General features: G+C 47.5%; 1 protein-coding gene across 1 annotated transcript; it reads right to left on the reverse strand.

Moving 5' to 3' along the window:
- ZNF652 (zinc finger protein 652) lies at nt 1-25,005 on the reverse strand. Its single transcript, XM_065699316.1, has 6 exons — nt 24,760-25,005; nt 8,727-9,875; nt 5,266-5,413; nt 4,630-4,745; nt 3,306-3,450; nt 1-2,858 (listed from the first exon to the last, which is right to left on the reverse strand). Exons 2-6 carry the CDS (start codon nt 9,633-9,635, stop codon nt 2,347-2,349), a joined length of 1,830 nt encoding a protein of 609 aa, XP_065555388.1. The 5' UTR covers nt 9,636-9,875; nt 24,760-25,005; the 3' UTR covers nt 1-2,346.

Genomic DNA, 25,005 nt, shown 5'->3' on the forward strand with positions numbered 1-25,005 from the left:
TTTTGGAATTCTGAATAGCAGCCTAATACTGGAAATTTATTGAGAAGAAAAATCATTTTGCAAAACTGGAATACAATCCATTTAACCAAGGTTATTATTATTATTCTTATTTCCTTTTTTAGCATTTAAAAATCAGTTCATAACAGGCCTGACCAGAAGAGTGGCACGACAGAAATGTAGGTTCCAAAGGTGACGTGGAATGCATAGAACCTCCGGGGCGGACCAGCCACAGTAATTACAACAGTCAGCATCGTCATGAGTGGGAATTCAGTTCCACAATTGGCTTTTGCTTTTAGAAGGTAGAGGGTGCATATAAATATGATAGAGAAAACACGTAAAAAACCATTGCTTTATTATTCAGGGGGTTCAGCTCAGTCAAAACTGAGCAGGTTTCTTGGGCACAAATTGCCCTTTTTAGGTCCTCAAGTTTCCTATGCTTGTTATGAAAAAACCCCACCATGAATGGTGAGGTGGTAGAAAACAGTGAAGACCAGAACACCACCCAAGGAGCTCATTCTCAACAGCGGACCTGGTGTTTCAAAACACTTCAAAGCATTAACGGGGAGGAAGTAACCCAAGGAAGAATCTCATCAGCCACAAACCCCCCGCTTCGTTACCAAGCAGACATCTGGCCTATGAAGATCTCTGGGTGTAGTTTGGTGGGATTTAACTCAAAAAGCAGCATGGGGAAGTGGGAATTTTAAGGAAAAGAGGACTTACAGTACATTGCCTTGGGCCTCTGTCGTCAGTGAAGGTGGCAACAAGTTCCTAGATTGCATAATGCTGCTATATTTAGCTTTAGTTGAAGAGAAATACAAACCTGAAAAAATAACAGCTACTCACTGGTTAAAACAGAGACATTTGGCATTCCAGCCCACCAGCCCTGCACTAAACCTGCCATTCCCCCCTCATTGCCTTCCGGGATTATGAAACAGCGACATGCCTACAATTCAGAGTTTCCTATCCTACAACTGGAAAACTTAGCTTTGCCATAAGTATGACTACGACCCTTAGAAATCATCCCATCATTTTATGCACGTTACGTTTATGGGATAGAGCTTCCCATGGTCCATACAGTGCTATCAGCATTTCCTCAACAATGCAACTGAAACACCATCGTCTCATTCAAGCTTCTCAGTCTTACAATCAAGCAGTCAGGAACACCCCATTTCATGATCTCCCTTCATTCCCCTCTCCTAACAACTCCCGGAATTCCAAGAGGCAATCTGAAGAGCAGCACTGGATGAGATCCCCAACTTCAAGAGAAAAGATGCTTGGCTGATCTGAGGTACTCGATGTCCCCTCTGCTGTCACATCTCCCATTCTCCTGTGACTCTCTATTCCTAAAGCAGCAGGTCCCTATGTGTAAGGGGCTCCTTCTCTAACCCATCCATACCTCCCATGAAAACCTGTGCGGTGGGAATGTGGTATCCCAATGTCCTTGTCCAAAACTGTGAGAAGGGAAACATAAGGTTTAAAAAGGAATAAAACAAGCCCTACTAAAATAAATTAAAGTCCTTAAATCACCATCACCTCGGAGGCAACCTTTCCAGAGACCTCTTGGGTTCCTTTCTTCTCTGCAGCACCTTTTAAGTTGCATGGTTGTAAGAATAACTTTAACTCTAGAAGCTTTATGCATCTTTTTAAGAATCACATTTTGATGATTATAAAAATTTATCTATTATACAACATAGGTCCAGCTACACTGAAAAAATTACACCGCTTATTGAAATACATTTCATTTTAGAAACAGACTACTAAATAGGTCTATACAAAAACCTCTAAAATAATTTCTGTAGTAAAATAAAGAGTGTGTTAGGAGAGCTACACAAACAAGACATTTCTGTGTCTTTCTTTATAATGCTCAAATATACCGTGATACGTGGCTGGCTCACTCCACAGCCAGCCCCAAAAGCTGAAAAGAATCCATTACGATACACAGTGATACAATTAATGCTCTGTATTAATCTCACAGCCTTTCCGATTAGTACAAAGGAAAACCAGGCCTGTCTCCTCTTTGAGGAGAAGGCCAGGCTATAAAAGCAAGCATACCTCATCAGCTGATATGAAATTAGAAAATCCCACAAGTCTCAGTATCTGAAATGTAGAAAAGTCACCAGCAAAACGCAAGCAAATGGGGTTGAAGTCCTGTTGGGTCCCAGGTTCAGAGGAGCACTGCTGATCCGAAACAGGATTTCCTCGGTTGGTAACTGATTCAAGGGGTAGAATCGGGACCGTGTGCTGGGGCTAAAAGACAAGGATCCTCACCAACCAACCCTCTTGGGCTGCCAGGAGGGCAGGTTTCCATGTGCATGAATGGGGAACAGCTGGCAGGGAGCAGAGACGTTAGTGGTGCTGTGCTGAACTGTTCTTTTCTGCCAGGTGTCGCAGAAAGCTGTCCTCACTCTGGCCTCTGTGGTTTAAAGGCTCACTCTTAAAAAGAGCTGGAGGAGGGGGTAAATGAGGGACTGGGGGCACCGGGAGGTGATGTGGGTGGTGAGGATGAGGATGTAGGTGAAGGTGTGAATACGGGTGGGGAATGGGGCGCGGAGGAAGCGTGCTGACTGGGTTCAGGTTGATGGGCGGCGCTGGGCCAGTGGGCGCGTTCACTACAGCAGGGACCGTGGTGGCAGAAGTGGTGGACAGTGGGATCGGGACAGCAGCTGACACGTTGACGGGGCTGGTGACACGGAAGCACTTCTCCTTGTGCGCCTTGAGCATGTTGGAGAAGCGAAATCGCTGGCCGCACACGTCACACGGGTAGGGCTTCTCCCCTGTGTGAGTTCTGCGGTGCCTCTTCATGTTTGGGCGGCTGGTGAAGCTCTTGCCACAGATTTCACAGATAAAGGGCTTCTCTCCTGCAAGCAGAGCCAGCAATCAGTGAGGCACAGAACATCTGCTAACCCTTACACTTCAGCACCTCTGTGCAAACAAACTGCAGCCTACAAAGGCTACTGTGACTGCTGCCTTCAGCAAACAGACACAGCTGCTCCACAGCAGCCCTCGGTCTTTATGAAATCCTCTCTCACCTTCGGATTTTGATGCATGAGAATCTTCTACAAGGCTTTGGCGAGGGGCTCCTTCAGACCACAGTGAGAAGGAAGTAAGCCTAACCTCTCATTTTCCCCCACAGTGAATCACAGGACTACAGATCTAACAGTGAGATAATGTATGGACCTCTCCTCTCTGATTTTCTAGGTTGGAGAGCAGTTTTGGTCCCAAATTCCAAGCAAGGGAATACAACTGGAAGTACAAGCAAGTTCCTGTCCTGGAGGTACTTGTGCTTTTCCTCGATTAGTTCTTACCAGTGTGTGTTTTCATGTGCTCATCAAAGTACTGTTTCATGTTGAAGTCTTTGCCACACCACTGGCACATGAACTGTTTGTGCCCAATGTGGATGCTCATGTGCGAGCGCAGCTGGTACTTGTACTGAAACCTCTCATCACAGTTCTGCAACAGAAAAACAGCAACCTGTGATGCTTCAGGCATTACACAGCAGGAAGCAAGGTAGTCAGGGGACAGCACTTTGAACTGACTACGGTAAGGAGCCAAGAATACCTGAACTAGTACACACAGAGACCCTGGGTTTACATGATGCAGCCAGTAGAATCTGGGCTGTGCTAAGAGGTCTGCTGGCACAGGAGCCTTGGCAAGGAGCGTGGAACAGTCACAACCTTTAGCTGACACAGCTGCTGGCAGCAGGGACAGGGTTATGCCAACAGCAAAGTGCTTCTGTTGGCTTAAGATGTAATTTGGAGGTTTTGCTGGACTACAGCAAGCCTCCACTAGAGGACTCTGCTCACCCAGCAAAGCCAACAGCAGCTTTATGGGCCTGGCTTTACAGCTATTATTTACTGCTATGAGGGAAGTCCATTCCTAAGGAGTCTTATTCCCAGGACCACCGTGGCTGCACAACCACCACTAGTACTCGGTGTCCGGCTGGAGCTGTGCCTCATCTGATGGGCAGAGTGAGCCACCAGACCTGCTCTGGAAAGAGGAAGGGCTCTGCACCCCCTGCCTCCATCATGTGATACCCACAAGCATCCCCATCAGATGACAGACATTATCTGCCCCAGGCACATGACTGGGTTAGTCTGCCCCATTGAGCCTCCTTCCCCAGGGCAGGCATAAAATGATAATGGCAAAAGTCTGTGAGTGCAGCAGGGAGAGACCTTCCCTCATCCCAGCACACATCTGCTATAAGAGATGCAAACCCAGTCTCCGATCCCAAGGACACCACCCTTTGCAGTGTTTCCCCCAAGTGAAAATCCAGCAGTGATTTGTTTTTTCACTGCCATCTGCTTCAAGTAACTGGGCAGGGCAGGGAGGATTAATGACATTTGCATCAGGCTTTGCTCTGAACACTGAGGGAAGAGTGGGATTCAGATCCTGCTGTAGTGGGTACTCATTGAGTTAAAGCATGAGAGCCAGCAGTCAGAGCAAACCACAGGTATCCCAGGTTGAACGGCTGCATCTCTGCTGTGCTCTCCAGAGTTTGCCCAGGTTTTAATGGAACTACACCTCAGTTACAAGGCAATTCAGTTTCCACCTGCAGTCCCCACTGACAGGGTTTCTAAGTTTATACCTTCCTGCTACCGTATCTCCATGTATTACCAGTTGCTGCCTCACCTCACATCTGAAAGGTTTCTCTCCAGAATGCTGCAGGGAATGTACTTTGAGAGACATACTGCGTTTGAATGATTTCCCACAGGTTTCACATGTAAATGGCATGTCCTTTGTGTGTGCTGCAACACAACAGTACATTAGAGAGGGTCATTCCAATGCAATCTTTTCTCGAACCATTTGTTTTCCTCCAGCTTCTGAACAGCTTAGAGCTACATACACATAGACACACATAGATTTTGCTTGCTGCCCAGAACTACAGACTTGAACTTGCTGATGATAAAGCTCAGACAACTGAAGTTATTGTATTTCTCCACAAAACAGCCATTAGGAGTTAAGAACCACAAGGGGTGATGGGCTCAAACTGAACCAGGGGAAGTTCAGGTTGGATATAAGGCACAAGCTCTTCCCTGTGAAGGTGCTGAGGCGCTGGCACAGGGTGCCCAGAGAAGCTGTGGCTGCCCCAGCCCTGGCAGTGTTCTAGGCCAGGTTGGACACAGGGGCTTGGAGCAAGCTGCTCTACCGGAAGGTGTCCCTGCCCACTGCAAGGGATTGGAACTGGATGATCTTAAGGTCTTTTCCAACCCAAATCATTCTATGCTTACGAGGCAGAACGAGCAGAAGCACTGATCAATAACTCACCAACCATATGTTTCCGCACGTGGGCCATGGTGTAGAACTTCTTTTCACAGATCTCACAAGAGAATTTCTTTTCTGCATATCCGTGGACAATTTTGATGTGTTCATGGAGGGACCAGAGCTTCTTGAATGATTTATTACAGGAAACGCACTGAATGAATGGGATAAATAGAAGGAATTCTCAATTAGAAAGATTCAGTAATTCAAGTCAGTGGCGTTAAGCCATGGATCTTCCTCTTGCACGATAAAAAGAAGCCCAAACCAAGTCAAAAGGCTGTGTACTGTCTCAGATTAAGCCTACGTTGATTGTTTCAGACTTGAAACAATTACAATAAGAAAAGCCAGCTTGAGCAGGATTGGAGAGGAAGGTAACACACTGCATAGTGGTGCCACCTGAAGAGCACTACAGCCACTGCACTTATTTCCCCAGTGCAACAGCATATGCAGCTGGATCAGCCCTCAAGGAGCTAACACAGAGAAGACAACTTCACAGGCACTGATGCTGCTGGCTTGGGAGCAAGCCCAACCCCTGATGTGGGGAGAAGCCAACAGAGGTGGAGGAGGCCACCACCACCACACTGCCTTTAAACCCATCTGCACGTCCAGCTCTGTCTTTCACAGGAGCACTGTGACCCCTCCAACACTCAACACGCCTCAGAGCTCTCTCATCTCCTTTTAGCTCTACACAGAAGGCAGCTTCCCTCTTGCAGCTCTTGACCATGTGGAGAGTGTGGCACAAAGCAAGTTGTCACCTCCATCTTTGGTGTTCTGACTCTTCATTTATATGGATCAGCAGCACTATAGGTCTAAATTGACAATATGCAAACAATGCTTGAATCTCTTCTCTGTGATGTCCAGAAAGTCAGCGAGGAGCAGGATCCAGGGACTCTCACGCATCTCTTTTTCCCCCAGCAGCTCGTTCTTGCTAAAGACTTGACAAAAAAAGTCCTTGGAGCAGCCTGAGCACTCCAGCATACCTGAGCTGTAAAGCTTGACAGGAGACACACGTGAGGACACGGAGGCATCTTTGACGTGAAGAGACAGGAATTGTGGCTTGTTATTTTCTGTTGGGTGTTGGGGGGTTTGGTGCATCTCCAGTTTTCTGCCTCCCTATCACCCTCCTTCCTGCAAGGTAAGGAGAGCTGCCTGCTGCTCACTGCTGGGCCTTCTGCCATCTTGAGCTGCTGCTTCTCTGCACAGCCACTTTACGCTGCTTCTACAGGGCTTCAATCTCTGCAGGCTTGGAAACCCTGGTACCCCACTCACCGTGCTGACGCCAATGAGAGACTCTGCATCTAAAAGTACCTATGTGGAGGCATGTGAGGACCAAACTGTAGCCCTTGGGGGGAAAAAAGAAACCCTGCAGAGTAAAGCAATGCTAAGAAATGCTCAAAAAGCTTTGATTTAAGGTAAGCAAACCCTTGGATTGGTCAGTCTACATTTAATTGATGGTCAGCAGCAAGTACTCTAGAATACTGAGAGTTACTACAGAGAGAGGCTGAGGTGACAACAGAAATCCTGTGACGGTGCTCATGTTAAAAGGATGAAACCCAGAAATTACCTGGAAAAAGAGATACATCCCCTCACTTAGGTGAAAAACACAGAGAGGAGCCACTCATGTTCTTATCAGTTCAATTACCACTCCCATAATGAAACCACTTCTTTCTCCTAGACAAAGCTCCATATCCCCCTTGACACATTAAACCCTGTATTAACGTAACATATTCATACCCCCTTACTCCTTTTGCCATGTGTGATAAAACCAAACGAGCAGGCAGCTGGGAACCACATTCCAAACGTCAGGAGAGACAGAAACAATTGTTGAATACACGCTTATAGTGGGAACCTGAAGACGACCAGCAGTCCTTCAGATTCCCAAATACTGGAAGGATTTGGGAAGGTTTCTAGACCTGATTCTGCTTGTATTGGGTACAATTGCTACCATTTCTTCTTACCCTATCACTTCGGGGCACAGGAGTGGAACCCCTGAGCAACACGTGTGGGCATGGCTTACAGGCTCCTCCTCCATTCTATGCCCCATGTTCCAAATATTCCTGAATTCCTGCTTCAAGTCTAAAGAGTGTTATGCTGTGAAAGAGCCACCTGGATGATGGGGCACTGCTGCAATCTGCATTTCAATGCCCTCTGCACTAAACTTGTGCGGTATCCATTTCAAAAGCTGCAAGGACACACTGCAATGTTGATGTGTTTTGCTAACTAGGCTCAAGACTCAGTATCTTACATTCTACTCCTTCCTTGAGTCTTCCTCCTCTGAGCTGAAACATAAGGAAAAACAGCACAATGTTACACAGAGCTGCGTTTGAGTCTTACAGCAAAGAGAAATCACAGCAGACACTTCGGCTGTCTCCCGCACAGTGGGAATTGAATCCCAATTCAGAGCAGCATTTAAACAAACAAGCAAAATCTTAAATCTTGCTGCTAAAACTCACTGGGCAGACAAAGAACTCGCCAAAGCCCTGTGAACTCTCAGCATTTCAGCTGCACAAAAGCTGAGCTCCATGCTGGCAGTGGGATCACTTCAGAAGTAGATGTCAATGCTGTGCCGAGCTTAACAAGGCAAAGCAAGCACGTTTGAATCAGCAGCTACAACAACAGTGCCCCCAGTTACATGAGAACACAGATGCCTGTGAGCAAAGCACAAACCACGAATGAATCAGAAACTCTGGAGCTCTTTCCACAACTCAGGACTTTAAAATGGTTCTGTTACAACACAGGCTGCCATTGTTGGATCCAATTAAAAGCTGCAAGTCTTTGGGTGACAAAGACCAGAGATCTTTATATTATCAGTGAGATATACTGAGCTTTTTTACACTGGGAAAAGGCCGTTAACAGACTGAGTCACCGAATTCATGTACTGCCAAATGCATACATGAACACCTACTGTCAGTTACCTGTGGGCAGTTGGCTCAGTAGGATTTCCATTTGAACACCAGTTCACATCCTGACTTCCCCAGGTTCTTTCTCACCTGCTTGCCTCTCTGGTATGTCACACAATTCCAAGACCAGTAACGTGCCAGAATTCCACTCTCCCTTTGAAATCTTACCTGGCCATGCTCTGTGACTGACTTCAGGACACTGAAACACTGTGCACATTAAAGCTAGCGATAGCTGCAGGAGCTCAGCACCTGAAGGAGGAGGGTTTATCCTGCCAAAGGACTTCACTGCAAACGCGCTTGTTTCTTGCATCTGACATTAGCAGCTTTGTGTTTTCCCCAACTCGTGGTTAAAGACTACAGTAACTCTGCTGCATCAGATGGCAGCTGCACACTCTGCTCCCTGCCATTTACTTCCTTTGGAAGACACCAAAGTGTTGATACGTAGAGACAAGGTCTCGGTCAGAACCTGGGCTGCGCAAAAGATTTCCCCCTCTGAAGCGTCCGCTAGCTTGTCTCCAGGGCACGACAGAAGGTTTGGAAATCTGGCAAGCAGGTGAGCAAACCTACCTGGATGTTTTTTTCACAGTCTGTTTGCTGGTGAAGGGACAGCTCACTTTCTAGCACAAATTTCTTCCCACATTTGTCGCAGATCTGCATGCGCCTGTGAGTGACGTTCATGTGCTTCTCCAGGTACCAGCGTGTGTTAAACACCCTGGGGCACTTCTCACAGGTTAAAGTCTCCTTCTCTTCACACTTTGATTTCTGCACAGGTGCCTTGGGCTCCTTTGCAGCTTTCTTCTTACGCCTGGGGTGCTCCACACTCTTTCTACGACCCCTTGTAGGTCTGGGTGATGGGGAAGTTGTGGCTGCTGCAGCAGATGCAGCTCTCCTTGTTCTCCTTTGGGCAACACTAACTTTTTCCACTCTTTTCTCTTTTTTCTTCTGCCTCTCATTTTCCTCATAATCATTACTGTCTTCAGTGGCCTCTTCCCCACTGTCACCCTCCTCTTCCTCACTGCTGGTCTTAAGAACAGCAGTCTCTTTGGACTGGGAGGGGACACCCTTCTCCCCTTTTGATACATTTAATGTTTGGTTGTTAAGGTTTACCTCTACTATAATCTGCTCCCTTTTGTAAGTCACTTCATCTTCCTCCTCTTCTTCCTCCTCAGAGTCCTCAGAGTTTTCTCTATCTTCTTTCACAGCCCGGACCTCTCCTACCGCTCTGTTCTCCCTGAAATATGGCTGCTCCTCTCTTTCATGGAGATGTGGTTTACTCATTTTGCTGTCCACCAACACAGAGTAAGGACTTCCTGACTCTCTCTTGTATACTTTGGTGGACAGATCAAGTTCCTGGCTGGCACCATGATAAAAGGGAGGTGGCACTTGACCACGGCGACTGTCCTCCTGCGCCATCCCTGCTACATGCGCCGCACAGTTTTCAACCAACTGTTGGCATGAATTGGCTGTTTGACTCATTTGGGGGGCCCTGATTCATTGAGCACCTTTAATCCCAGAAAAAACAAGGAAGCAGCTTGAAATCAGGATGGACTCTCGAGACCGACGCCTCTTCCATCTACACAGAATGAACACAGTAGGATTCTCTGCTGGTGTTGAGCACTGATGTGTAGGTCACAGGATTCTGGTATTATGGCAAGAGCAGAACAGGAGTAATTATTCTTCTGGAGAAAGTTGCCAAGGAACCGTTGACCATTGTATCTAGAAAAGACAACAGAGAAGACAAAGTCAATTAATTCAGCCCTAAAATCATCAGCTAATTGTTCTGAGCTTGCAAAACTGGGGTATGACACAGGGTATGGCATCTGTGAGCTGCACCTGCTGGGGGTGGCCTGGCCTATAGCACTGCTTCAAGCAAACCTGGCAGCTTCAGGTACAAACAAGTGCACCTTTTGTGGGGACCAGAAGTGCTGCTGCACTCCTGGGATATGGAACTCAAGGCAATGACTATTGTCCACCACCCCCTGCCTCAAGGCTGAACCAAGATGCTCATCTGAGCTCCTCCTGGACCCACAGGAGCACAGATAGCCCCGCTCTACTCCTATAAGCCTCCCTATCAAACCAGGTGCACACCTCCACAGAAACACCTCTTCTCCTCCTGTATCTCCCAAAGGGAGCCCATCCTTCGCCAGACAGAGGACATATTCCACTGAACAACATTCCATTAACGTAGATATGCATGAAGGATTTCAATGGAGCCATTTTCAGCTCACAGCACTAAATCACATGAAGAACACCATGTCCCCTGCTCCTTACCACCTCAGAGATCCCTCACGCAGCCTCTTGATTTAAAGCACTTATTCTTTTGTCTCCTTCTCCCTTCCCCCAGCTACTTATTCCTCAATGCAGTAGCCACACAATATGACACTTGCCCATCTAAATTCCACTTGCAGTTATCCAAGTTGGAATTTGACCAGGACACTCTTACTTCCTCTTGTAAAAACCACCACGTGATCCCCACTGAACACAAGTGATCAATCTCTCCCATCTGTTTCTCACCAGGACAGTTGCATTTTGGGAGCACAGCGTTGCAGCAGCAAGCCAAGATTCGGGCTGTGCTGCTCAGATCAGGAACGCCAGCCCTGCCTAAACACACCGGGCGCTAAACCTGGGGCTAGAGGATGCACGAGAGGAGAATTAAGGACAGAGCCTAAGGGACATCCCTTGACTAAAGGGCAGAGAAGGGCCCTAACACAGAAAGTAATTGATTGAGCAGCTGAATACAAACAAAACTGGAATCCCACTACTGGAATCTGATCAATTCCTTGAGGCTAAGCCCAGCAGGCAGGTATAAACCACTTGGATTGCATGGAATCATAGGGCCGTTTGTATTATTGCTATTCGTGGAGCAACAATAAAAAGCCACTAACATAAAGCAGTCTCACAGATAGGGGGTTTTAGGATAAACCTCCTTCCACATCATACTGAGTTAAAATACACTTCATGGAGCAAATGCCCTGATTTCCATCCAAACATGTTTTGATACAATTTATATGTTCTAAGGGAATTATATATATATATATATTTAAAGGGGGAAAATTCCAGCATTTTCCCCCTTTAAAGTGAATGCAATCAAACAGGAGATGAACCTACCAATGGTCTTGGTGGTTTGGATAATAAAGACTGAACTGTGCCCTCCAGCTCTTTGTGAAGTGCCACGCTGGGGAAAGCAGCAGCCCAACGTCCACATGCCTGATCAGCAGCTTCAAAGTTCACTAAAACACATTTGGGAATGGTTTTCCAGGCTTCCCAGATGCGCTCAGAAAGGGCCCTGAGGATGCCAGACAGTGACCAGCAGCACCGCAACAGCAGCGTCTATTCCTGCGGCTGCGTTCTCCTCCTTGGCAGGGTCTTGGGAGCTTCCCAGCTCCAGAGGTGAGGCAGGAAGAAGCCAAGACCCAGCTGAGCCAGGAAATACGTGGAGATGGGCTGTTACCATTGGCTTGGGATCACAAGTAATATCCCGATGGGAAAACTAGTAAATAATAAACTAAACCAGTTGTGATTGCAAGCCAGAATTAACAACCCCAGAGCCAGGAAGGCCCTTGGAAAGCAGTGGGCATGAGGAAATCCAGGTTAGCCTTTCCCTTAAAACTCCATGCATTATTCAGCAGCTCCGAAATAGCCCTGTGTCATGGAGAAAACGACACCTGATTATTTCCTCAGCACATCGAGCATCACTCTCGAGCTGCAGGAGTCAATCAGGAAAGGCTGCTGCCAGAGAGCCAGGAAAAGCACAAAAACTGGCATGAAAAGGAACTTTTACCTTCACCCCCACTTCCTGCATGGCAAAATACTCTCTTTCCTTGCCCTGCCAGCATTTCACCCCTGCTCAGCTCCGGAATATTCCGTGTAACCAACCCCTTTGTACACGCACAGTCCCACTTCAAAGGGAGAACAACAAAAGGGGTTCTTTGGAGTTATCAAAGCTGTTTGGCCTCAAAACCACTTCACTGCAGCATCAGTAACCTACTTTCACTCTGAATGCACTGCCTGCCACCCTCAAGGGACCTGCAGCTTTCAAACAACAGGAGTTAACAGCTGGGAAAGCAAAGCCCCCCTTAGCCATGGAATACAAGCAGCACACATGGATTTGCTGGTGGTTCCCAGGCAGCTTTGCCCCATATATTGGCATGGGTTATTTTGGGAAGTTTCTCATCCCAAATGGAAGATGCAGCATTTGGATGCTTTCATTTTTGCTTGGTTTTTAAAGGTGAATCCGCCTGTTTCAAAGCTGCTGAATGGCCGGAGCTCACACAGTGAATTCCAGCCCCACAACTGAAAGGAGCAGTGCAGGCTGTGGTTAAAACAGGAAAAGATACACAGTTTAAAAGCACTCTTTGAAGCTTACCAAGACCTAAACCTGAGGAGTAACTGTATTAGGGGCACAGAATGAGCTTGTGAGCTAAACCCAATGCTAATCAAAGGTCACACAAGGAAGTTCTGCAAGCCTACAGGCTGAGGACATTGGGGCTGCTCAGCCTGGAGAAGAGAAGCTGCGTGGAGACCCCAGAGCAGCTTCCAGTGTCTGAAGGGGGCTGCAAGGATGCTGGAGAGGGACTGGAGCCATAGGACACGGGGTGATGGGTTCAAACTGAACCAGGGGAAGTTCAGGTTGGAAAGAAGGGAGAAGCTCTTCCCTGTGAGGGTGCTGAGGCGCTGGCACAGGGTGCCCAGAGAAGCTGTGGCTGCCCCATCCCTGGCAGTGTTCAAGGCCAGGTTGGACACAGGGGCTTGGAGCAAGCTGCTCCAGTGGAAGGGGTCCCTGCCCATGGCAGGGGTTGGAGCTGGAGGAGCTTTAAGGTCTTTTCCAACTCAAACAGTCTGGGATCCTATGCAACATTATAGGCTCCAACCCAGAGAGAAAGCACAACCAACTTGCAGACAGATGTGTAGGTGGAGGAAGCACGTGTATGTGGGAGCAACACTGCATGCGATGCTTGTGCTGCTTCTAAAGAAAAAACACATTTCTTCACATTATCTGTCCTAAAAATAGACCTGTTTGCAGCAGAGAGCACGGAGTGCAATTACCTGCCCCAACTCTGACTCAGGAGATGCCCCGAAATCACACACAGCAAATGTGATGCACTCAGAGGTTAATGACTGAGTTCCATGTCTTCACCTGGCCTTTATACCTAACCTGGGCAAGGCTGGAGGATTTGACTCCTGGCAAGCCCCCACCAGAGGCAGACACTGATGTACAGGATAAAAGCAGCTTCTCCCTGCTTTGGTACCCAGTGGAGTGCTTGCACAGTCACGTCTGCACCCCAAGGCTCCCTGTGAGCCACCGAGCCCAGCACAGCCTACACATGGTCCTCGAACCACTCACTGGATGGTGCTGGTGGCTCCATGCAAGGGCAGAAGCAGCACCTGACGACAGTGGCCTGATGTCTGATTTCTTATTTGAAACCATCTGAATTGCTGCCTATACAAAAGTTATCAATACTAGCTCTGAAGATGGTCAGACTCTGGTCTAATCCACTCTGCTGTAGGTTGGCAAATGCAGAAGCATTGCAGGCACAAGGGTGATCTGTCTGCGGACACAAAGACAGCTCTGTATGGATTTATTACTTAGTTAACACCTGGAAGTTCTCCTGCTCTTCCCAGATAGCCATAACCACCAGAAAATTCCTTCAAAAATGCCCATGCTTCAATTCACGCATCAGTAGCATTTGCTTGGGTTTTACACACACCATAAGGAAAAGAGAGGAGGAAGGGTAAGAGCTTGGGGCCTCCCTGCAGCTCACATACGTACAAGAAAAGTGAGTATTACGAGAGAAGAGACTGCAGTAGTCAATGACCAGCACTAAAAATGCATTAACTTATGACCCTTCCATTATTTTCCTGCTCTGTTCTAACAGAGCCCTTCAAGCCAGGCACAGGATAGAACTGTTTGGTTCTATTTCCCAGCCTCTTGGACTAGGTTTCGCTCCCATCCTGGTACAGTCAGAAGTGCTCTCAACCCTAATAAACGTCACAAGACATCAAGACAAACTTGGGTCTCCAAAAGGCTGCAGCGTGTGTGGATCTGAGCCACAGCTAACACCGCGGTGCTGAAACACCATCACCAGCGAGCATCCCAACCTATCCGAGGCTTCCTTGACAATACAACACCTGTAGCTTCACACCAGACTTGCCCTCTTAAGAGCCCACAGATCTCCCTTTAAAGCAGCTTTTAAATGGATATGAGGCAATGCAAGGAATGGACAGATTTTGCCACTCTGCCAAGTAGGCGCATTGACCACTATACATAAACCCAAGTTCAATCATTCATTGATTGATTGAAGATGCTCCAAACATCTTGAAATGCTCTTTTCCATAAAACAAGACTACAGTTAGAAAAAGAAAAGCCTTAGAACTGCTGTAGTTAAAGGCAATTCCATTCTGCATATGCATGAACAACCTGAAGCTCTGAAGGATCCCGAAAGCCTTTTGGTTGGAAGCTACAATCCAGCAGCTCCATTATGTCCTGGGGCAACCAGATTTGCCCACGGTTTACAAGCCATGAAACCCCATGTGCATAAAGCAACAATTTACATTAGTTAATATAATGCACCAGTTACTAACGAGCCAAATAGCTCTGAAGAAGCTACACTTAGGAGTAAGGCAGCGGGTGCAGGCTGGGGGGACTAACGAAATAGAGCTCCAACACTGTGCCAAGCCTGAGACACATCACAGCCTGGCTGCCACCCGTTCCAACCAGCATCCCTGCTGCCTTTCTACTCGGCAGGAAGGAACTTCCAGTACACCTAAAGGCTGTGTGCATTCAGAAGGCAAGAGCAGCTCAACCCCTGCAAAAGAGCAGCATCTTTTTAGGTTAAACACTTTCACACCTACTCCTCACATTATTTGGGTGCAGAAACATTAGAACTCTGATCAACTGATAAACTGGCACGTGTTTATGCTGAAAGGCTGATAAGAAAAAGCATCATTCTGGGGAGTATAATCGTAGAGATAAGGGTGTGATTTTTCACTTTGCTTCTGTTAATATTCATCAGTCTTACTCATTAATCGATTTCATCAGCGGACAGGACAGAAATACAAGAAAATACCTCAGAAAGAGATCATTTTCATTGCAGAGCTACAATTTAGCTTCACGTATACTGCCCCACACAAAGTTCTGCTGTGTTTCCCCTAAAGAGATCAAAACATCAACGCTTTCTCACTACAGTCCTTAGGTAATGTGAATTCTGAACAGCGCATCAGCAAGAAAGCACTAGAGGTTGCAGTGTGACAGTACCGTGCTTGGCTAAGCCCAGTCACCTGCAGTTCAACACACGAGCAGTGGTTTTAGAGCACATAAAAAGCAGCTTCAATATCCTTGCACAGTTTGAAGAACAGGTGCACGAACCAGAATTCCAGGCCCAGCGATTCCAGTTAGTGGGAAAACACATCTGGTCCAAGTTACATCATGTCAGCAGATAGTAATCAGGACTATAAGACAAGAGGGAATTATTTAGATCCTGGTACAATCATTCCTTTCTTGTGCATCTCAGCTGCTTTACATGCAAAACCCCTGAAAATATGTTCTGAAGTGGTGAGGTTTCTCTCAGACAGAGCCACACTCAGCACATCCTGCCCGGTTTTGCATTTCTATGCTCAGTACTCAAGGCTGCCTTTGCCCATGTAAATGCAAGCTAAAATCACTGCCTGCTACTAAGGATCTGCTCTGCCATCTGCGAGACACCCAGGGCCAGCTTGTAACACCCACCGAGGAGATGGGATCTCTACCAGGCTCCCATTTAAAGGAGCTACAAAGGAAAGGAGGGAAGAGCAATCCTAGCTGCTGTGTCAGGCCAGGCTGATACAGACTTGGGAATACGGTGTCCACATGGCAAGAGGCTGCTTGGAAACAGCATTCCCAATCCCTGTGAAAAGCAAAAACGAGCAGTCTCTTCTTTCCAGTTCTCTGGAAACTGATTTTCCCATCAACTCCTAGGGAAGATGAGCCCTACAAAGGTGTATGGCCCTGGTGTGCTGGTGGAACTGAAGCGATGCCACATGTTTGGGCACCATCCATTGGCTCAAATGGATTTGCTCCAGTCCAAGCAAGCAAAGCGACACGCACATCATAAAGCGAAACAACACCGGCAGACACTGCAAGTGTTGCAGCAAGGCTTGGCAGGGAAACAAAAGAGTGGGGAGTGAATACATCCTGGTCCATTGTCCAGGGGCTGAAGCATGTCTGGCGAGGTGATACATGACAGCCTGAAGATGCAGGGCAGCATCTACACTGTCCTGTCTTCCACTTACTGTTTGTGACCATTCCTAACACAATCTATGAGAGGTATCTTGCTAACTCAGCAGGTGACATATTTGCGCTGTATGGAGCTGGCTATCTGCCTGTAAGTATTTAACAGTCTACTGGAAAATGAAGCAGAGCGTATTCCCAATCCCAGAAAAACACCTTGGAGAATATCCTGCAGCTAAAACACAGAGACCAGGATCAAAAACTTGCAGCCTTTTTCCATTTCTTTAGCTGAATTCTTTGCCTGTATCCAGAAATCTGGCTTGAGGGACAAAGGCTTTCAAAGAAGGATTTCCAGAGCTGGGAATGTGGATTTTTTTCAAGCATTATCTCCAGCTGAGGACGTTGCTATTGTGGAATTCTGCAGCATTCAAATCCCTCAGCTTTTGCTATAAGCCAAAGGCTTTCTATTGCCTATCAACTAGTCTTAGATATGAGAACCATAAACCTCAACATTTTCCTTTTACTAAGCAAAAGCACCTCGAAAAGCTCTAATACACAATGATACACACTCAAATTAAAAGTCTAAGCCCTTCCTACTACCTTAGATATACAAAAAGTCAACTCCTGTGACTGACCTAGGAACTTCCCTGTATTCAGATCTATTGTTGTCTCCCATCCCTATTTCTCAATGCAAGAAACTGAAAGCAAGATTAAACCAAATTCAGGTGGTTACCACTCAACAGTCCTCATTCACATGTATGCACCTTTTACATGGAGCACTTTGATAACTTAAGGACACATCTATGAAACAAAAAAGCTTTATATGACCACATTAACACATCATCTGTCCCTTCAAACTTGTACATGCATCACAGTATGTGCCAGAAGTTCAAAGCTACCCACTGCCACATACTGAAGGGCAATTGTTTCACCCATCAGCCTACTCCTTGTTCCAAATCACTTTTCACTGCCCAGTTTTCTTCTCATTCAGTGGCAAGATTCCCCTTTGCTTTAAAAACTGTTCCTTCCACCACTATGTGCTCCCATAGTTGAAGACCAGTAACAACCGCACTAAGATTAATACTAACAGATGCCAGCATTGACCTTATTAAACATCACTAACTTACTCTAAGGTTGTAAATGACTGCACTAAGCGTGGAGGCTACACCCAAAGCCAGATGGGAGTAAGAAGGAAAACTATCATCAAGACCTCTACCTGTGTTTCCCCAAAGTTAGCATCTGGCTTCCCAGGGAGGAGGAGTGGAGAAAGAGGCCCCTGATGTGTATCTGAGTCTCTGAATATGGAGATGCAGATGAGCTGAGAGAGAAACAAAATGTAAATGGTCTGTCTGCAAAGCCAAGCTGCAGGCAGAACTTCCACCGGGGATGTCTGCCCTGGAGAAGAGGGTTTTCCTCTGTTTAATGCAGCACTTTTATATCCAGGATCCTAGAATCCTTCCCTCCTCTCCTAGTAAGCCCTAAAGGAGACCTTTGCAGGATGTAGAAGGGAGGACACAACCAAGTTTTGTATTTTTAATACAGAATCATAGAATCAACCAGGTTGGAAAAACCCTTTAGGATCATCAAGTCCAGCCTTTACCCCAGCACTGCCAAGTCCACCACTAACCCATGGCACTAGGGTTCAGCTTAAGAAAACTCAGAGACAGGTTCACTTCTTTGCTTACAGCTGTGCTGGCCAGCCTGTAGTACACACACAGCCCAGCACCTAAGGTGCTCCTGGAGCATTCCTCTGTCACAGTGTGTATACTACATAGTGAAATACATGTGAGCTGAGAGCGTGATGGCACACACACACTTTAGAGTCCTTCAGTCACAGTTCAATGGAGCTTTTAAAGCCTTTTTAATTCATTGCCAGGTGACCACTTTATCCTAAAGAAAAAAACCCTTAAATATTTTGGGATTTTGCTGACAGTTGTACGTAGCAGAAAAGAAAAAAGATTTGAAATAGCAAAATCTCCTTTGGCTTCTGGAAGCGTGAATTTGATCTCTCTAAACTCAAGTTTGCTCTTCTCACATCATTGGAATGTGCTTACGGATAGGTTTAAACCCTCTCCATGTTCTCAGGCAGATCATTTTGATTCTGAAACCAGCAACAAGTTTGGATAAAGCTCCATAGCAACAAAAAAGCTGCACCACTGCCCTCTGCGCAGGGGTGGATGCACCAGCTGGAGCAGGATGCGCCACTCTCACCATGGTAAATCAGCACCAGGAGCCTTCCTCCCCTTCTCTTCCTTCCCTGGGTTTTAGTGTCTCCTCCTCTCACACTGCCCACAAAAACACACCTGCATTGGCCTGGAGAGTTTCTTTTGTAACTTCGAGCCGCATTTTAACTACTGCACTGCCAAGCAGCGCTGGGATGAAGCCCAGCCTTGTGGTTAGTACAAGGTTGAGGTGTGTGTTCATGCATGCACAAAGCACCGGCACAGGTTTAGGTAATCTACTGTTGACAAAGTCTAAATGTGCCAATACCAAAACCCTTACTATTGTGTTTCTTCTTGCACAATGTCACCACGCTCCTGTAAACCCTGTGTAACTGTTTGGTATCGTTATCTCCCAATAGCGATTACCATCCTTGTTTTGAGCTCCTGAATCTCCTCAAACACCACGCACACAGTTAATTTTAGATGCACAATGGACACTTTGGGGAAAACTGAGCATCTCCCTGCTCTGATACCGACAGAATTTAACAAAGCACATTTAGCAACACACAAATTTATCAGCTACTACGAAACACTGAACAAGTAAGGATACTTCAGTGGAACTCCTGCCTGCGCATACTCTCCCTCTGCAAGTAGAAACTACAGTCAGCGTTCTCCCTGGAGGTACCAGAGTTAGACGTGGAGATGGAAAGCTGCTCAGCAAGTCCATGCGTGATCAGGACAGGCACTGTTCCACAACAGGAGCTCCTTTCAACCTCCACAGGTCTTAACAGTTGTGATTCTCAAGCATAAAATACTCTCCCCACCGATACAGTGGATTCTATTCCCAGTTTTTCCTCTAATTCATTATGCAGCTATGGACATCTTATCTCTCTATTTACATTTCCTTCTGGGCAAAGTGAGGACAATTATCAGTTGAGGCCAAAGTTACTTGTTCGTTTTAATCTGATCTAAGGCTGCATGGCTGCCAAAGGAGGCAGTACACTTTCCCTGTTTATATGCCAACACCAGCATTCTTATGATTGCGAGGCAAGATGCCTTGGGAAATCAGTCTGCCTGGAAAATAACCATTCCTTGGGATAATTTTTCAGCTGGATCAGCTTTCTGAACCAGCTCACGGAGCAATTTCATCACTACTACTAGCATACTATAACCCAAACTCAACGATTTCTCCATGAGAGCAGTAGTATCAGTGTTAGAGGCTTCAAGTCAAATCCACATCTTGGCAAAGGTCTGAGCAGCGTCACAGAAACCACGCCAGGACCTACTCGGTGGCACACGAACTCCGGGTCTCAGCAATGAGATGCCGCCAGGAATGAGAGGGAAAACACTTCAAGACTGAAGAAAACCCACCCAAACCTTTTTTATTCCCTCTTTTCAAAATGGAACAACAATTCCTTAACTTCCTAAGCAAGACAAGGAATAGCAGCTCAGTAAGACTGGGGTTATTTCTGCAAAGGGAGGGTGAGAAGGGAAAAAGAGCATCCACTGGCAGCAGGGATAATTCACTTCACCTTCCTGTCTGAATTCAAAGTGCTTGGAGTGTGGGGTAACAGAAGCACAGGAGAGATGATGTCAAATGATTTTATAGCACCAGAAATGGGCTCAGTAGAAGGGGGGATCCTTCATCAAGAAACCTGCAGGTTAGAAAAGCTATGAAAGTCTAAAAGAGGGAAAAGAAAACACGGTTTTAGGAAGCAACTCTAAAAAACGCAGTAGAAAACAATGCAAGAAAGGGTAAGGTGAGGGGACACCAAACAGGAAACCAGGAGCATCCGAATGAATTTAGAAAGGTCCAAGGGGAGGAAGGGAAGTGCAACCAGGTGTGTGCTCACCCAAAACTGCTGGGCAAAAAGTTGCCATTTCATTCAGGGCCTCATTTTGCCTGAGCCCTTCACACTGCAGTCAGCATGGCATTTCCTCAAGCAGATTTGGTCCAGTGAGTGTGAGATGAATGATTCAAGACATGCAAGTTACAATAAAGCAAACTGGAGGTGCTCAGCAGCCATTCTCACTATGACATGACATGAAGACTTATCAGGAGGATACATTTCCATGCTAAACACTTCTGGAGTCACATCTACAGACCACAACTTGTATTTCCATTGCTGAGCCTACTGGAGTCACAGTGCATTAAACACCAACATGATGTCCCTCATCAAGGGACATCCATGTCACAAACATGGGAAGTCAAACACAGTGCATGGCACTTACTAGGGAACTTGGAGAAGGTATACAAAATATTCTGGGGAATGGCAATGCATCTGAGCCCATCTTTTGGGGAGAAACACCTCAGATTTGCTAGCATGGAAGAGAAATAAGAAGGGAAAATTACTGGAGTCAAGGCTGGAGCTGCCATCATTGGATGGGACAGTGTTAGAGAGGACAGAACCAGAAAACCTACAGAAATCCAAGCAGGAAGGAGAGCTGCTGCTTTAAAACACACGTGGCGAAAATCTCTGCATCAGCTGGAAAATACCAATACTCCTGCTTGGCAAATGGCCAGAAATATCCCAGTGACACAGCTAATTCCCAGTACCTGCTCCATGCTGGGGCAGTGGATGCTAACAGCAGTGAGGCTTTTCACAAGAAAGAACCTACTTTCTCCCACTGAAATGCACAGTTGTCACCGGCTGTGATTTGTCTGCAGACAACACTATTAAGACACATTCCTTAATTCCCTTTTCATCACATATGCACTAAAAAGGCTTAAATAAGCATGACCTGTGAGCAACTGTGGCGCTTGGAACAGATTTGTACTGTCTTCCACCAGACCAGCCAGCAGAAAAGCCAAGTCCTAGTGAGCTTTCTGCACCTGCAAGGTTCAGCCAGGCTCCAACTCAAATATTTGTGACTGCTCGTGTACAACATTCCCATAAAAGAAGGGACGTGGATCAATGGATGCTTGTCTGTAAACTGCCCACTCTAAGACTTTCTGCTTGTAAAATCAGAACAAGTTTACTACTTTATCCTACCAGGCCGTCTGTCTCCACAGCGCTACCACAAATACTCCTCCAGAACTCCAGCTGGAAAACTCGCTGCTCGCTTGTACGTAGCACCTGGGACAGAATGAAATTGGCTTCACAGGTTTTCGTCTCAGTGTTAACAGGGATCCTAATGGCACCAACCTTCACGCAGGCCTTTTCTTTCATATTACATTCCTAAAACCACTTCTCCACTGAAGGACTCAAGTTTCAAACCTCAGGAATACACCAGAGAGGGAGGCAGCACAAAGTGCTGGTAGTTGCTTAGCATAGCTGGATGTTTCTCTAGAGTGAAAACTACCAGTCTGAAACCTCCTCAGGGAAGGGTGTCTGAAAGTGTCAAGGAAACTAATGCAAGCTGCTTGTGTTAATGAGTTTAAGCTGCTGGCACCAGAGCTACTGCCAGAGTTTCACTCCCTATGCAATTGTTTTTCAGGAGGGAGGAGCAACCTCAAAACCACCCATTGGAGATCACTGGAAAATGAAGCTTTTGCACAGGTACTGTGGAAATGAGACACTGGAAGCTTGGGTTTTAACGAAGGTTTCACCTGTGCTGGGAAAGTCTGTTATGATTTCACTGGATATGAGCTGCAGGGATTCTACTTGAGAGCTCTAAGCAAACCCCCCCACACCTTCCAAACCACTGTAAAGGAAGATCCTGCAAAGACCCAAGCTGGGCTATGGTCTGGTGCGTCACCTACTCACACTTTACTCACTTCTAAGAGTAGGTGTCCAAACAAGAGTTTGCAACTTCAAGAAGCAGCCAAGCTCTAGATCTGGTAGGGAGAGCTCTGTATCACAGCAGGGCACATTCAGAGATCAGCTGCTCTGCGCTGTAGGAATTTAACCAAGAGAATGGTTATAAGATATTCTAATACAATAATAAAGCACAGAATGAGGTTGTTAGAGAACGTCCCCATCTTCTCAATCGGTCGGCGCTTCCTTCCAATTACATCTCTCTTTGTTGTGGGGTCAGAAAGAAATCTATTCTTTGATAAGAAGAGTGCCACAGAGAAATAGGTCACTGATGGCACGGTTTTGTAACCACCTTAAATATACCTGTGCCTGTCTCAAACATGCTGTTGGTAAACCACTCTTCATCTGGCACTGATATGACACAGGAGATCCAAGACTGGAAGATGGGATCTTGCTTACAGAAAGTATCTGTTTAATGCAGTTGGACCAAGTTGGGTGGTTGCCGTTGGGCGCTATGACACCAGAAACAGTTCTGTTTGACCTATACTGCTTGTACCTATAAAGACTTCTCACGTGTAGATGAAATTGCACCTCTAAGTCTGAAACTTCCACGTTCTACGATTCCAGCAGAGAGAATAAAACCAGAGCATCCCAGTATCTTGCACTTGCACCAGAACTTGACAAACTGCTTCTGTAATTTAGCTCCTAGATACAGAACCCCTGAAGAATTTACTCTCCAGAAAACATCAGTTAAAGGCTTCCTGTATCAGTATCAGCTGAGGATAACAACCTCATAATGTAAGTCCTTTACAACAAATTCGTAATAGGTAAAACGCCAAATTTTCTTTTGATCATGTAAATATTGGAAAGGGTTTTTTTTTTACAACGAATACAAATTTACATGAACTCTCTGGTCCTGCAGCTAAATCTGAAGGCTTTATAGACCCCAGTCACCAACTGCTCAGTCAGAGAAATCAAAAGCCCTCAGGACTTTGTTCCTTCCTTTCACACACACACTCTGAAGCAGCTTGCAAAATTTCCACCCTTCAACTACACATTTACACTGAGTTCGCTCTATATCTGCACTGGATTATCGAGATCTCAATTCAAGCACTGGCTGCCTGGGACACGGATGGGGCTGTTCACTCATTCAGCAAACCAACCACACTCCAAGTGCCTGATTAATCGCTGCAAAGCAGGAAAAAATCCATCTCACAGGCAGGCAGAAAGGCAGATAAAGGGGCTTCAGGCAGACAGCGATGAGAACACCAGATGCATGTAAAGGATGTAAACGACGCTACCATCAAACCCCAGCTCCTTTTAAACTGACATTTTGCAACCCCACAGCCCTTTTAACACGAGCAGCGTCCAAAGCCTCGCATCTACAAGACCCATTTCGTTCATACCCACGAGGCACCTCCAGAGGAAGAGCCCCCAACTTCCAGCAGGGAACAATCAAGCTGCAGTCTTGGCAAACCAAGGTGCACCCGGCCAGGCTTCACCAATCAATGCTCCCCCATTGCACCTCCTTTATTCAGCGCACACACACACATCCCGCACCGTCCTTCTCCTGATTCGCCGCGCATACACCACTGTCAACAAAGCATGTGCCAGTTGCCATTCCCAGAACAATACCGCTCAGGTCATCCCCTGGAAAGAGAAAAATGCACATTCCTCACATCCTTTATGTCTACGGCGCTTCCCTCGCTTTGACTTCAATCACTGCTGCTGCACAAGATGCCAAAACTCTGCTATGATTAAAGATACTCACACAATTACTATTAAGACTGAAGAGATATGTTATCGTGAGGCAGATCTTCTCATTCTAACAATACCTGCGCCGAGACACCCACAGGACCCAAAGTTGCACAGAAGGTAGTTAAAAACCAACCCCAAACCCTAGGGCGCACACACCACTGCATCTGTCCTGCGACCAAAGGGGAAGGCACCTCAGCAAAAGACTAAGGAAAAGACAAAACATCAGGGTTTCACGGCTAATTTTGACCCTTCACACCCGCAGACCCTGAACCTGCAGCACTTGAAGGGTAGCGCAGCGCTCCCTCACCTACCCAGTGACAACTCCGGTCCCAGCAGCATCCACAACCGCGGCCCGGGCACCGCCGCGGCTGCACCCCCGGCCAGTGACAAGGAGGAAGGCGAGGTCCTGCGGGCGTCCCCGCACCTCCGTGCGCCGCTGCCGGGAGGCGGCTGCAGGCCGGGGCCGGAGGGAGCGCGGCGGGGGAAGGCAGCGGGGCTGCCCCCGGCGCCAGTCACCTCCCGTCCCCCGCGCGGGCAGGTGGCGCGGCCCCCGCAGCACTCCTCGGCCGCCCGCTCCCCTCCTCCCGCGGGGCCCGGCCGGGCCCGGCGCTTACCCCCCCCCCCCCGCCCCAATCCTTCCAGGCCGGGGGCCGGCTCTGCCCCGCTCCCTCCGTCACCCACCCCCGGGCTGGGCCTAGCGCTGCTCGGCGGCTGCAGCCAGGCCCGAGGAGAGCAGGGAGCGGGGATCCCCAACCGAGCGGGCGGCCCGCACTCACCCAGGCCGATCCCCGCAGGGCCGCCCCCGCCGCCTTCCATGCCGGGCGGCGAGGGGAGGGCAGGGCAGGGAGGGGGGAGCACGGGCGAGGCGGCGGAGGGAGGGTGGCGGAGGAGGCGAGGCGGGAGGGCGGAGGGCCGGGCGGCCGGGCCGTCCCTCCCTGTCCCTCCGCTCGGCCCCCTCAGCCGCCGCCGCGGCGCTCGCAGTGGCCGCTGCGCCGGGCTCCGGCCCAGGCCCAGGCCCCGCC

Source organism: Lathamus discolor, chromosome 20 (genome assembly GCF_037157495.1).
Source record: "Lathamus discolor isolate bLatDis1 chromosome 20, bLatDis1.hap1, whole genome shotgun sequence".
In the NCBI taxonomy this organism is placed as follows: domain Eukaryota; kingdom Metazoa; phylum Chordata; class Aves; order Psittaciformes; family Psittacidae; genus Lathamus; species Lathamus discolor.

What these genes read in the sequence shown, in the direction of transcription:
- ZNF652 (XM_065699316.1), bottom strand. Translation starts at nt 9,635, where the DNA reads ATGAGTCAAACAGCCAATTCATGCCAACAGTTGGTTGAAAACTGTGCG. An exon ending in ACTGTGAAAAAAACATCCAG is followed by an intron (nt 5,414 to 8,726) that starts GTAGGTTTGCTC and finishes CCATTCATTCAG; the next exon opens with TGCGTTTCCTGTAATAAATC. An exon ending in AGAAACCTTTCAGATGTGAG is followed by an intron (nt 3,451 to 4,629) that starts GTGAGGCAGCAA and finishes TTTCTGTTGCAG; the next exon opens with AACTGTGATGAGAGGTTTCA.